The sequence below is a fragment of the Struthio camelus genome, chromosome 21 (genome assembly GCF_040807025.1).
Source record: "Struthio camelus isolate bStrCam1 chromosome 21, bStrCam1.hap1, whole genome shotgun sequence".
NCBI classification, from domain to species: Eukaryota; Metazoa; Chordata; class Aves; order Struthioniformes; family Struthionidae; genus Struthio; species Struthio camelus.
In genome coordinates this window covers 230,061-244,638 of record NC_090962.1, presented here as the reverse complement: position 1 = coordinate 244,638, position 14,578 = coordinate 230,061, and the positions used below count along the sequence as shown (strand labels likewise).

Sequence of the window (14,578 nt, the reverse complement as noted above, 5' to 3'; positions counted from 1 at the left end):
TTTGAGTGGGCTAAAACAAGAGTTTAAAGCAGCCAGCTCTTTTTTTGGACTGTGATTCTAGGTAGTACTGTATGCAGAAAAAAAGTAAGTGAACCAGTGAAATGTATGTGTAGGGCCACGTGCAGAGGTCAGTTATACAGCCTTCATCATACCCATATGCTGGCGAGTTAGCCTAAGAGCCAAAAGATGATGTATGACTAGACACCTACTTAGAGAAGCTACACAATAGCATTGCTGGTGCTTACCTCTCCTGACACCTTTTAGTATCTAAACTACATTTACTTTAGCTTTGCTACATTCACTCCCTTTTTAGTTGGATTCTGTTACACAGATTTGCAGCTGTGACACAATTCTTTGTACCGTACTTTTGTCATTTGTCCTTTCAAGTTGCGGCTAGATCAGCTGAGCATGTACATGCTCTGCTAAATCACTTTAATTTAGGCCCTATGTTACTCCTTTTGGGGTGGGTCTTCCCTCACAGTAATGGAAGAAAGATGTGGAGGCAAGTGGCTTTTTCCCAGAAGTGAGCCTGATGCTTATTCCAACGGAATGTGTGTGCCTTCTCTGTTTAACTTGCTGTTTGTTCTTAACAGCATGGAAGTGCATCTACAAATATCTGAAAGGGTAAATAAGTTATGTTTCATCATTTAAAAAAAAATCCAGATTGTACTTTCTGTGGAGTCCTATTTAGTAGCAAGCAAGTGCATCTCTAGTTCAGGATTAAGACAACCCTGTCGTGCCCTCCTGTGACAGTAGGGCTTTGTTTGGGGAGCAGGAATTGCAAGGAAGGACACAGTACAGGGAAAGGGATTGTGCCACAGAAAGGAGCTCCCTGCAAGGGGAAGCAAAGTCCAGGTGCCCCAAGCCCAGCCTCCAGCTGGGCACCCACCTTCAGGGTTAGCGGCAGCGTGGAAAATCTCTGCAGATTTCTTTTGGCTCCTTTGCAGGGAGCCTTCACAGATGTGCAGCCAGTTTGTCAGCCTGAGCTGGGGATAGCTGCTGCTCCTCCAGCACTGACAGAAATTTCTACTTTATTTGATGGATTTGAAATCCTTCCCTTCTCTTAATTTTTTTTTATTTATGAGTGTATTTCACCTTGCAATGATGATTTACTACTGATGCTAACAAGTGCTAGAGGAGGTAGTGCATCACACATATTTTAGTCTTGCATCATGCCACATTTAGGGAGAGTAATTCTTCCACGTAGAGGCCCCATCCCACTTGGCAGGCAGTGTCTGCCACCACTGGCTATGAAAAAAATATCTATCTACTACCAGTAACATTCCAGAAAATACAGCTGCTACCAGCTGGAACAAGTATGAAGATATAAATTATCTTCCTTGCTCACGCTGATACCAGTTCCTTTTACCTGCCAGTTTACCTTTTACCTGTGTAAACACTCTCTTAATGTGAGATACTGTATCAACCAGCATCAAGCTTTTCCGTGTAAGTCTGAATGACTGATTTTCCCCACTGTGCTTGGCACAACAGAATATCGTCCATGCTTCAGTGATCTGTGGAGAGAGAAAATAGGTTAACACTTAGCCATAACAGCTGGAGTAGGAGGCAGCAGCAAAATCAGTCAATGAAAAGCAGTCCAAAAAATCCCAAGCAATTAAATAGGACAATTTAATACCAGAATGAAATCAAACTGTAGTTAAATATACATGCATATACACATACTCACATACATACACACACATACACACACACACACACACACACACACACACACAGACATACATACATACATACATACATATAAAATCAGGAAAAAATGGTGGCTGGAAATTAGTATATCCTTCCAAATGTGTTCTGTCTCAGATTCCTACTGTCCCATCCTTGCACTTCCAACTGTTTATGGTGTCAGGAACACATTGCCCTCTTGTCATTCTCTGGGAGTTAGCTTCTTTGCAGTGGAGGTTATAATGAGGAATCATTCTGATTTTTTGCTCCCTTTAAAGTTTTTGGAATAGAAATGTTACATAGCTCCTCTTTGTTTTTTCAGAGTGAAAGAATTGAAAAAGGCCAAGGAACTTGAAGATACGCAGCAGCATCCCGTAGCAATGTGACATTGCTTTTCAGACTGTTTTCATTTTCTGTTTTTAGCAGAGACATGCAACAACAACAAAAATACCCACTGCAGTTCTGGAAATATCAGCTGCAGTATTTTAACAGTAATGTTTTGGTCATTGCATTTGCACTTTCATGGACAACTTTTAATTTGTTCAGCAAGACATCTTGGAACTCAATCTTCTGTTGGATCACGGGGAAAAAAAAGACACCAGGAAGAAATTGTGAGTTGCTTCATTCTCCAAGAAGGAAGAAGCGATTAATTATCCTTTTCATATAGGGCTGTATTAAACAACATGTGGAACTGTACAAATACTATACCAAAAATATTGTTAAGAAAAGGTGGGAATGCACAAGCAACACAAGAATGCTGTTCCTGCACCTGTCAGTCATCTCCAAGAAACTGAAGCTTTGGGAGTCTCAGTGGAGGGGCTTAGATCAGTACATCTTTATTGGGTCCATGCATCCTCATTTCCTTCGCACTTCTGTCCTTTGTGTTTTATTTAAATCTCTACAGCACACTTAATGCAACTTTTTAAATCTGCAGGTTTTTAATACATCCCGTGGGAATTTACAGAAGGGGTTGATGTATGAGATAAACGGGTAATGCATGAGAAATGGAGAGAGCAGCTTAAGCAAGTTTTAAAAAGTTTCTTTTTGGTATTTTTACTAGAACCTGCAAATCAGTTGTCATATACTTTTTTTCTCATACTCAGCACTTTATTTTCTAGCCTTACTTTCATGTACTATTATTTTAATTAAGTTCTTAATTTGTAAAACATGTAGCTTTTTATCTTAAGTGACCGTCAAGCCTCTTGTCGTTTTGTAGAGTCACAAACATATGTTGCCTGGACATTTTATACCACCTAAAGATCAGAGTGGTGCTGCATTCTGGCCAGTAAATTTCTTATTTTGGCTATTTCATCAAAATCTGGGCAGTTTCTGTATATATAGAAGGTAGAAATGGAAAATGAGAAAAAATATTTGAAAGGGAATATATTGATTAATTACTAAATATTTTATTCACAAAGGGTCAATAACTTGGCAAGATAAAATTATTATTTGTATAGTTTTGTCTGAATGAACGAGAAGAGTGTGGATGTATTGTTTGTACATACTGTATATATTAAAACAAAGAGATATGTGCATGAACTCAAGAAAAAGAAATGAAAAAAGCAAAGCATTAGTGGCTATGGTCTGTAAAATGAAACAAAAACTTTATTTCACTATAAGAAACTTTATTTTAAATGTTCTTTAGAAGAACATTTTTGCTAAAGCATGACTAAATGGCAAAAAAAGAGCTACTGTATTTAGACTTAGGAAAAAAAGGCAGAGCAACATTACTTAAAAAAAAAAAAAGAAAAAAAAAGGATATGTTTACATTTGATTTTGGCTACCAGGAGTTTGGTTTGGTTGAATTTCCTTTATTTATTCCTTCCTTCTCCCCCCCCCCTTTCTTTTTTCTCTTTTTTTTTTTTTTTTTTTTTTGCCAATGGTGCCAAGTAATGCGAATGCTAATATTGCTTAAGAAAATTAAGTTACTTTTGCAGAGCAGATAATCATAAGAGTACAAAAACCGTATCTAGCTTAACACCATACACTCACTCCAATAAAGAACACTTAGAATGAATATAAAATGAAAAAAAAAAAAAGAAATAGTATGAAAGTAGAAAATATGTTTCACATTTTCATATCTCCTGCTGGAAGTCAGAAAATGTAATAAAAATTGCACAAAAAAAAAAAAGGAAAACTTAAAAAAGATGCAAACTGATCTTGTAGGGGTGTCATGGTATATTGCTATTTCCACATAGTGAGGAGCCAAAGAAATTAGATTTTTTAAAATTGAAATACTCATTTAAAACTGTCACAAAGCGTCACCAATAGGAGCCAGGGTCTGATCTTAATTACACAGGAATGTAAAGGAAGTAACTCCTGAGGCTCATGTTGTTATTGTGGATTACTATGTGTCTGAGATCAGAAACTGCTCCTGTATGTTTGTGTTGCTAGTGGCAGTTTAAAATTTCTGAATGGACTCGTGTAAATTTGAGGTTGTTAGTTTTGGAATAGTTGTTCTTACTTGATCCCGGCCACCAACTGCAATGTTTAAACGCAAGGCTTGTTGTGAAGCCTAAAAATATTAACGTGTGAGAAGCTTTTAAACTGGTGTCTTTAAAAGAAGAGTAAAAACAAAGATTGTGGCAAAAAACTGGGGTCAGTGCTCTTGGTGCCTTTTCTATAATTGTACCTGTTTTTAATTACTTCTTTTCACTGCCAGCATTGAATTACAGTAGATGTGCTATAGCTCATTATCAGAATTCTCTTGTACATTTGTGAACTGCTGCTTTATGACCTGGTTCTAAATTGAAAAAAAGAGGCAAAACATAGAAAGAATGGTCCGGCTCTCACAGTGTGGCTGTCGGCAGCCTCATTGCCTCAATTTATTGTATTGAATTAGGACTTAAAACATAAAATATTCCGCACACAAAAAAATAGAACATGAACTGCAGAAGAATCTCCTTTGGAATGAACTGGAATGCTCTGTATTACTACTGGAAGAACTCTGCCATTTTGAAATCGAAATGTTGCTCCCATTAACCAGTATGTGACAGTATAGAATTAATCTTTTCCTAACAAGAGTAATGACCTCAGTTGGAAATATTTTAACCCCCTATGTTTATACAGAAACGATTCCGTAATATACAGAGCTATTTCCAATTACTCTTCCAGATCCATGGGCCTGGTGGTGTATCTACTAATCTAGATCCTGCTTCAGCCAAACGTTTTAAGCATGTACTTACTGTTAAACATGCAAGCAATTCCATAAGATCAACAGAACTACTTGCATGCTTGAAGTAAAGTATAGCTTCTAAGTGCTTTGTTGTGTCAGGTCATAACCCTTCAGTGTATTACTGGTGAGTTAAAAAGACTCCCGCTGAAGTGAAGTGATTCTGCTCACCCTTTTCTTGATTGTGGAACTTTCATTTTCACAGAAGATACGTAAGTGCAGCTTTCTGGGAAAATCCACATTCCCAAGTGCCAGGAGCCAGATCTGTCTTCTGGTAATGGAATTGCTCCTTTGTGAAACGCGCTCAACAGCAGTAATACTGTGTGACAGAAATACAGAATATAACATGAACCCCCTCTCTGGTTGCACGCTTATGGCAGTTCCACACAGCAGTTGGTGCCCAATGGGGGGTCCCCAAGACTTGCATGTAAAACTAGTATAGATGTCTTCTCTTTTGTAAGTTTTATTTTTGTAACCGTGCATGTAAAGCATCACTGAATCAATGGATCTGTTGAAGAACTCAGCTGCTGGAACCATGCAAATGTTTTGAATTGCCCTTAAAATATGGAAAATGTTTTCTGAATGCTTTATATTCTTTCTGCTGTAAATTAAAAACAAAGAAAATTTCCCCATACGAAGTGTGGACCTTTTTTTTAAACACTCTCTCTTCCATTCTAGTAAAAAGAGCAACATATTCCTTCAGTAGCTATTAATAACCTTAGGAAAAAAAGCGTTTCTTTTACTCCATAACCTGCTTGTAAATAATACCTGGTTATAATCTGAATGGTCCAAACTCTACCCTCTCTGGGTGTGCAGCATCCAGAGCGCAGTGGGATTCGCTAAACAGAACCGCACGCTCCCCAAATCGTCAGCATTTTCTGCTTCTTACAGTCCTGTATGTAACCTTCATCAGGTGCGTAAAGCAGCACATTGCAGAGGAACTCTTCTGATTTTTCACACAGTGAACTCTTCCAGGTCTTTGCTGCAAGGCGCTGATGCCCAAAGGTGCTCTGTGACTCCCCAGCGTGGCTCTGCCTCCCTGGGACCTTTCCAGGTTCGGAGCCAGCCGTGGAGCTCCACAACACCGTTCTGCACTGCCAGCTCAGGCCCCCGGGCACTGTAGGCAGCTCCCACGGCTTGCCACCCAAGCTGGCAGCCATCAGACAAAATGTTTAAGACACCAGCCACTTCTTCTGTTTCTTCTCCTGCAGTCCTCACCCCTTAGAGAAACTTTTCTTTTTGAGTGCGGTCTTCGCTTTTACAGTAGAAAGGAAAACCGACTTAACATCTCAAACATTGGGCACCCATTCTCTCTAAGCTTCAAATTACAGATTTTGCCAAGATAACTACAACTACACAAAAGCACTAAAAAACCCATTGTGTTTAAACAAAATACAATAGGGACGGGTTCTGCCCAGCTGCAGCTCACTGGAAGCAGGCTTGTTTGGCAGAAATTAATTTTCAAGGCAGTATAATACACTTTAATATGGTCAATGTTCTGTGAAATTATGACAGAGTGCTAGTTTAAAAAGAAAATAATTACTTGTGAAGTAGCTCAAATTGGTTGAATGAATGTTTTGATCAGGGATAAAGGCATGATTTTGTTTCCATCTTTGCTCATTGCTGTATCTGCAGCATGGGCAGCACCATTTGCTGTATGTACTCTCAAAATGCTGATAAGGACAAAATGGCATTTTTCCTTTTTGTAGTATAACAAGTTTTCTACAAGATCCAGCAAATGTTTTGTATGCTTGTATCTTTTTAATGAAATGAAAATGAAGAGAAAAAAGAGTAGTAGCAGGAAAGTGTTGAGAAATATTTGACCGACTCTTCATTGGTCTCAATTCTAAGTTTCCTAACTCAGCAGCTATAGCTAATAGTATATATCTGGCAGATATGGAATCAGCTACAAACTGCTAGCTTGTCTGAGCACAAATTATTTTCAGTACCTCTTCAGTTAAAAAAAAAAAAAAAAAAAAAAGATCACTTTCAAAACAGGGCTCATGTCCGAGCTTTCCATGAGAAATCATGCACATGTAGTAGTAGAATCCAAAATCCTATGCTGCACACAGTCCAATCTTACTAAAATTCATGAGGCCTTCAGATGTCCAAACCTAAGAGGGTCACATTTAATAACACAATAATATTGATAACAGATACATAAGTTACCTGAACTAACCCTCAGTAAGGCAAGTAATTGTAGCCAACTATGAAGTTAGCCTACCAGAGAAAAATACTTTTAACACTATCTCTTTTTTGTAAGACTATGTATTATCACAAGTTCTTCCAATACCCATGACTGCAACAGTAGACTAGATTTAATTAAGAGAGTTTCTTCTGGAATTCAGTGAAACACGTTTAAGTATGTTGCTCTTTAAGCATAAATCTACATTGTTATTTAACCCCCCAAATTGTTCTCCAGTTCTTCCCTGAGCGTCCATTTTGCATGCCTGTTAATTTGGGGGTTCTCCTTTGCCGTAAGCCAGCTAATTCTCTGAGCGATGAGCCCAGGCGCACTTCTGGACATAATTGACTTTGGGGCCCATTCACAGTAGACAGCAGGGTAAGACCAGACCCGACTTGGTACACTGTGCAAGCATGCAAACCATCCTGGGAGGCTTTGTGCTCTTGAGTGTCCTCCGCTTACCCTTAGGTCATGCAAGGCATGCACTCAGTGTGGTATGATTAAAAATCGTAACTGGCAGGCTAGACCACACACACATACCCACACAGTATATAAGAAAAATGATATCTTAAAAATCATCACAAGGATCGAGCAGCAACAGGCCAAGTGTTTGTTAGGCAATCAGTATAATTGTATCCATTCACTTCAGAGGGTGCTGCTCCTAAGAACTGGGGGATACCCACTGCACTACTTGCCTGGGAGCATGAATCACTCTTAAAGTCATGAATACATTTAGCACTGTAGATGTAGCTTAAGCATCACCATGCAGGCATACAGCTGATAGCCAGCTTGCCACTAAACCAAGGAAATGCTTACTCTGTTTTCAGAGAACACATGGAGAAGACTCACTCCTGAAGGAACTGAGACTCCTTAAAAAAAATACAGATCTTTTTCTTTTGTTTTCTTTCCGTATGCTTGAAATCCAGGTAACAAAGTAACTTCAGCTGTACAAAAGCCTACACAGACTTGGGGAGGCATACCATAATGACAGCAGCAACATGTCCCTTTAACATATACCGAACAGTGTAGGTGTGTCCCTGCCATTACACAAGCACAGAAGCTGTCCAGAGGAACAGGCTGTGTCCCTTGTATGCCAGGCAAAACTGCATGTGTGTGCGCGTGCACATGTATACATATGCACTCTTTATCAAATCTAAAGGTGATCTCTTTCACAGATCATTCCTAACCTGGTTGCTGCCTGTCCTCTTCAGTACCTCACTGTTTCACTGATGTCCACCATCACAGTGTGGCCAACTGTCTGCAAAAGATAAACATCCCAGGTTTAGCCAGGAACTGAGAGTCCAGCCCTTTCCTGGCAGCTTTTGTCAAAGGCGGCTCCCCCAAGCCCGTTTGTTAGCCCTCTTCCTCCTTTGCACTGTACTGAAGCAAAGTATCACAGTGCTTATCCTGCTAGGCAGTTCCCACCTGCCATAGAACAGGTGTGGGTTTTTACCTTGCAGGCTTGTCTGTCACAGAAAGGCTGGTGTAAGGGACAACGTGCAGCCTGCTCAGCAAGCTGGGTATGCCTGCTGAGGGCGGCCTGCCAATTACAGCAGCGTGTCTGCCACTGGGCTGGGGGAGGGGGGGGGAAACACTCATATTTGGGCCTCCCTGGTAGCATAACCACACAGTTCAGAGGGCTTTGAACAAGCAACACCCCCCGCCCCCGGCACAAATCCTCTCAGTCCCTGTATGGCGGGGTTACCTGCTTCACAGGCACAGCCCACATCGAGGCCTCTGCCGATGCCTGGTTCAAGCCCGCGTGCCCGCAGCCTGGCACCAGCCGCTCCCACCAGGCGTTGCACTCACGCAACACGCCCCGGCCACCCGCGGGCACTGCCGGGCTGGACCGGTGGGGAGAGCCGGAGCGGGCGGAGAAACCCCTGCGGCGCCTGACGCAGCGGCGAGCGCCGCCACAGCCGTTCCCGACCTCCCGCCCCGCCCTCGCCACCACCTCAGCGGCCCCGGCGCGCGACCCCCCCCCCTCCCCAACGGCCGCGAGGCGAGCCCGCCAACGGCCGCGGCGCGCGACCCCCCCCAACGGCCGCGAGGCGAGCCCAACGGCCGCGGCGCGCGACCCCCCCCCTCCCCAACGGCCGCGAGGCGAGCCCGCCAACGGCCGCGGCGCGCGACCCCCCCCAACGGCCGCGAGGCGAGCCCCCCCCCCCCCAACGGCCGCGAGGCGAGCCCGCCAACGGCCGCGGCGCGCGACCCCCCCCCAACGGCCGCGAGGCGAGCCCAACGGCCGCGGCGCGCGACCCCCCCCAACGGCCGCGAGGCGAGCCCCCCCCCCCAACGGCCGCGAGGCGAGCCCAACGGCCGCGGCGCGCGACCCCCCCCAACGGCCGCGAGGCGAGCCCGCCAACGGCCGCGGGGCGCGACCCCCCCCCTCCAACGGCCGCGAGGCGAGCCCGCCAACGGCCGCGGCGCGCGACCCCCCCCCCTCCAACGGCCGCGAGGCGAGCCCAACGGCCGCGGCGCGCGACCCTCCCCCTCCCCCTCCCCCTCCCCAACGGCCGCGAGGCGAGCCCGCCAACGGCCGCGGCGCGCGACCCCCCCCCTCCAACGGCCGCGAGGCGAGCCCAACGGTCGCGGCGCGCGACCCTCCCCCTCCCCAACGGCCGCGAGGCGAGCCCGCCAACGGCCGTGGCGCCCGACCCCCCCCCCGCCCCCCAACGGCCGCGGCACGCGCCGGCCGCCCCGCCCGCTCGGGGCTGTGGCCTAGGCAAGGCCCGCCCCGGCTCGTCACATCGCGAGGGCTGGCGGGGCTGCGCGCACTTCCTGCCGGGCGCGGTCGGACGTTTTCGGTGGGCGGCAGCTCGACCCCGGCGGCAGCATGTGAGTGTGGGCCGGGGTGGGCGGCGGGCCCGAGGTGGGGGGGGGAGCCCGCGGCCGGGGGAGCCGGGGCGGCGGGCGAGCGGCGCTGGGCGGGCCGTGCCGGGTCGGGCGGCGGCCGGAGCAGGCCGGACGGGCGGGCGGGGAGGGGCGGGGCGGGGCGGGGGGCTCGTGGGAGCGGCTGTGCCTGGAGCCGTGAGGGGCGCTGCGGTGGCTGAGAGCCGCGTAGTGTCGCTGGCCCAGGCACTGGGGCGTTCGTCTTCTGCTTAGGGTGGGCTATCCTGTCCTGGTTTCTTCAGGCCAGTCTGAAGGGGCTTCTGTCAAGTCTACCAAGGCGGTCTAGTCTTGGATTAGCAGTGAAAGAGTATAAAAGGGTGACCTCGCTGTCAAGGTGTAGGAGCAGTTCTGTTGTCATACATGTGGACTGCTCTTGAGCCCTGTCATAGGCTTCCTGGTTTGCTCCTTGTACAGGTACACCTTTGTTCCCTTTAAATGTAGATTTAGGTTAAAATGTATAAATATAGCTAATATTCAAATTCATCTTTCTTATATCAAGGTGCACTAAACAGTAGTGTGTCTGATGCAGAATGGATGAAAATACAGAAGAGCAAATTGAGTACAGCTAGTCCTAGAGACGGATAACAAAAAGACATTAAAGCCGCGAAGAGGGCATGGGGAATGTGTAGAGAGGATCTTGGTTCAGTTACAGAGATGCAAAGTGTTGCAGCTGGTAAAAGGAACTAGATTGCCTGACCTTAGGAATTAAAAGCTGACCGCAAGTAAATTGCTGTATGCTGAATGCTTTTTCCTCATTGTGCTTTCTCTGGCTCCATGCCAACTGTTTCAAACAAAACGGGTAAGCACTGGAAGAGCGTGTAGTTAGAATAACCATTAAGTTTCTGTATTTCATTTTTGGAAAGCTGCTGAGTCTTGAAGCTTAGTATTTGCATTCTTTCTGAAGAAAACACCCCTGAACCCAAGCTCTTGAATGTTTGAGCCCTATGAGCCATTGTAGAAGTCACTGTATGCCTTATTACAAGTTGCATTATTAGCCAGCCACAGCTGTCTTTTAGCACTTCAAGCAATTAATTCACTGGCAGGAGGTTTTAGGGCACAGCTTGATTTATACCCAAGGTCAGTGGTTAAAACCTCATTTCTCCCATGGGAAAGGAAACTGCCCCATATTTCTTCCAAGGATCCAAGGTCCCTGTTTTCAGGAACAGCAGATAATTTCTAAACTTAAGCTTATCAACTTGAAGAAAATTATAAAAAGTGATTATAAAATAATGATTGCTTTCCTTAATGCAGGTCAGCAAGCGGCCCTGGAAGCTCAAATGTTGCTGCTGGCAGTAATCGTCGTCTTCAACAAACACAACACCAAGTAGATGAGGTAAAGGTCTAGTCTGATAGCAGTGTAATTCTGTCTCTTTCAGAAAACCTGATAAGCAAAATAGATAAGCTTTGGCCGCAGCAGTTATTATTCCTTTATGTGAAAGGGAAGCCTAGTATAATTCAGCTTTCCTTATTATACTTGTATCACTTTGGGTCTTGAAAAGGTTTAAAACAAAAAACAAAAAAAAGGGGAGGGTGAGGGGTGGCAGCATGTCAAAAAACTTCCATTCTGCTGTTCTGCCGGAGTGGGGAGAAGTTGCCAGCGTCTAAAGGTTAGCTGCAAACTCTATGTCTGAGGATTGGGCGTAAGTTAAAATAGTACCCTTTGTTCTTACAGAGAACAAACTTTTCTTTCCTCGGTGGCAAAGGCAGCTGATCGTCTCCAAATAAGACATGCCCAAATTTCTGAGGAATCCAAAAGCCGTTAACGGTTAAGAGCAGCTTTATCTGCTTGAACAGGATAGCACTTAAAATGAATTGCATGTCAAAAATATTTTGTCAGTCATGGTAAAATGCCTCAACTCCTTCTGAAGTAGGTCGTAAATAATTTCCCAGGTTTCAGGGAATGCCAGCACAACTTAGAGAACTTTTCTGCAGTACTGACGTTTGAAAGTAGGTATTAGGAACTTCCAGCTGCATGTGAAATGCACATTTTCACTGAAGCTCGCGATTAGATTTCCTAAAAGGCAATTGCTCCTACTCCTTAGGAGAACATTAAAAATATCAAAAATATCAGGTATTGGGATCTGTTGTCTGCAATTAATCTCTCCAATGGGTGATACAGTTGATGTACTTACTGTAAGTGTTAAATTGATGTAGGTGGTTGACATCATGAGGGTGAATGTGGACAAGGTATTGGAACGAGATCAGAAGCTGTCAGAGTTGGATGACCGTGCTGATGCGCTGCAAGCAGGAGCTTCCCAGTTTGAGACCAGTGCAGCCAAACTGAAAAGAAAGTATTGGTGGAAGAACTGTAAGGTAACTGTGGCTTGAATACTTGAACTACTCAGTATTACAATCAGTATCTCAGAAAGCAGAAGTAAAAATGACTCGACCAATGTTAAGTTATAGCAGCTAGTTTTAAAACATATACCACAGAGCTTGTGCGCAGTGATCAATGTCTGGATTACCAGCCCTGCTCCTTGACACAAGACCTTGTCTAAGATGGAAATGGCCAAAGGGAAATATTATTGCAATCTGAGGCTTTGGGGAACAAGAGGGAAAAGACCAAAAATATATCGGTGGAGCTAACCTGCAAGGAAGCATTGCAAAGCCGAAGGAGCTCGCTCAGTCTTCCGCAGCTCCTGGCAAATGTTGGAACCTTCTTTGAGCAACAAAGTGGAAAATGTGGTGTAGGATAGGAGTAGAAGAGGTGTTTAATAGGATTCTTCTTACTCCTGTTGGTATAGTCACCTGAGACAGGCTTTGCATAGAGACATAACGGAAGGGAGCTTCTTGGTCTACTTCAGTTGCCAGTGTGCACAACCTACCATTTCTGAGTGTCAATCAAGATGAGCTTGCTGCACAAGTTCTTAACAAGTTAACAAGTACCTTGTTAATCTAGCACACAGTGCAAGAGTACCTTGCAATGGCTGCTTCCCCCCTTGCCCCCAGTACCCTAAAAGCCTGTAAATGCTGCTGCATAGTCTTGTAGTAAGTGTGTTGTGGCTTTTTTCACAGATGTGGGCAATATTGATAGCTGTTGTTCTCATTATCATCATCATCATCATTGGTAAGTTTCACTGAAATGGGGATTTCTCTGAAGAGTTGCAGTGGAAGGGATTAATTCACTGACTGATACAGTTTAGTAAAGCCTGGGTCCTCAAATTGAAAGTGTATATATAACAACATTAACTTGAAATAGCAGTGACTGCTTAAACTATTGCTTAGTTGACTGCACAGTGAGTGGTAGACACACTGCTGAGTGAGCTCTAACAGCTGAATCTTGAACGCCTGTGCAACATGGGTTGGAAGAGAGGTAAAACTGATATTCCCAAGGATTTACAAACCATGAACAAATTTTTTATAGCTGCATATTGCAGAAGTATAAAGAGAAATACCATATACCTCCCTTGTCTATATTTCCATTTGTCCCAGTTTCTTAATGTTGCTAGTCAGTCTTTTTCAACATGGCAGGTCCAAATGCACTTGCTACAATATGTGGGCTTTTTTCAAGAAGTCGAGACTGTACTGCTGTTGGGTGAAATGGTACTGACATTGAGTTGGACCAGCAAGCCAGGGAGTGTACAACTCACCTTCTTTGTTTCAATTTCTAATGTAGCCCTTAAACTTTATCCTCCCAAGAACTATCAAGTGGTGCTGCAATACTGAAACAAACACTAATAATTAGCAACAGATGTGATCTCAGGTGAGAAGTACTGGTGCGAGCACAAAGGAAAACTAAAGCTAGGAAAAACAACTTGGGAAGCTCATCAATCCCTCTCTACCTATCTCTAGTATCTTAAATTCTTAAAATACAGGATTGTTATGGTGGAGGGCTGAAGGAGACATGTCCCTTTTCCAACTGTTTTCTTTTTTGTAGTCTGGAATGTATCTTCATGAGTTACAGGAAGAAACTCAAATCAACTGAAGATGTCTGTCTTCAGCCTCTCCACTTCAAACCTGCTGTATTTTCAGCCCATCTGCTGCTGTTTAAAGCAAAATTATTTTGATTAGTGAGATGTTAACTTTACGTGGTTGCCTTAAGACACTCTTAATACAAATACTAACAAGCACAACCCACAGCTTGCACAGTGCCTTGATAAACTGGAGCATGGAGCTGATGAGGATTTGGTTCCAGGGTTTCCAGACTTAACACTATAATCAATTATAGACTTCCTAGAGTGGTATCAGATTTATACTTGATCCTGTTCACTCTTCTAGCCCCTCCTCAGACCTATTGCAGAGGGGGCTTGTTTCACATGTGCTGCCAGGGAGCAGCAATCCAATCTGTGCCTTTGGCTCGCCTGCCTCTGCTTCTCCCGCCTTGCCTCAACTGAATACGGGGACTGGTAGCTGCGGAAGAACCTGCTGAGCGCTAAGGCCTGTCACTAACTCTCCGACTGGGCGCGGACAGCTCGCTAGTCCCGTGCTTTGGGAGGGGGTCGCCGTGGCTGGCTGCGCGGTGCCCCAGTCTCAGCGGAATGCCCTCTCGGGCACCCGCGGAGTCGGGCGCTCTGTGCCCCCTCTCACCGGAGAAAAAGGCAGCTGGAAGCCCGTGTTTTTTCCCTCCTGACCAGAGTCTCCATTTTCGGCGGGCGGGGCGGGGCGGCCGCACGTGGCGGCGGGCCGGGCGCGCGCGGGGGCCG

At 45.0% G+C, this 14,578-nt stretch overlaps 2 protein-coding genes and 1 long non-coding RNA gene across 9 annotated transcripts in view; 2 read left to right on the top strand and 1 right to left on the bottom strand.

The window, feature by feature from the left end:
* Positions 1–5,492, top strand: part of CAMTA1 (calmodulin binding transcription activator 1) — a 483,528-nt gene extending 478,036 nt beyond the window's left edge. For all 7 annotated transcript variants that reach the window (XM_068916223.1, XM_068916222.1, XM_068916220.1 and 4 more), the window contains one exon: positions 2,009–5,492. In XM_068916223.1, the coding sequence (XP_068772324.1) occupies positions 2,009–2,072 (64 nt within the window). In that variant the 3' untranslated portion in view covers positions 2,073–5,492. The remainder of the gene's footprint in view (positions 1–2,008) is intronic.
* Positions 3,200–9,013, bottom strand: LOC138061847 (uncharacterized). Its single transcript, XR_011135838.1, has 2 exons — positions 8,749–9,013; positions 3,200–8,301 (listed from the first exon to the last, which is right to left on the bottom strand). It is a non-coding gene; the product is annotated as an uncharacterized lncRNA (long non-coding RNA).
* Positions 9,014–9,749: 736 nt separating this feature from the next.
* On the top strand, positions 9,750–14,568 carry VAMP3 (vesicle associated membrane protein 3). The gene is made up of 5 exons (XM_068916227.1): positions 9,750–9,881; positions 11,187–11,268; positions 12,090–12,248; positions 12,951–13,002; positions 13,813–14,568. Coding segments are annotated over exons 1-5 (315 nt in total). The 5' UTR covers positions 9,750–9,879; the 3' UTR covers positions 13,833–14,568.
* The last annotated feature ends 10 nt before the right edge of the window (positions 14,569–14,578 follow it).

What these genes read in the sequence shown, in the direction of transcription:
- VAMP3 (XM_068916227.1), top strand. An exon ending in ATTGGTGGAAGAACTGTAAG is followed by an intron (nt 12,249 to 12,950) that starts GTAACTGTGGCT and finishes CTTTTTTCACAG; the next exon opens with ATGTGGGCAATATTGATAGC. An exon ending in TATCATCATCATCATCATTG is followed by an intron (nt 13,003 to 13,812) that starts GTAAGTTTCACT and finishes TCTTTTTTGTAG; the next exon opens with TCTGGAATGTATCTTCATGA.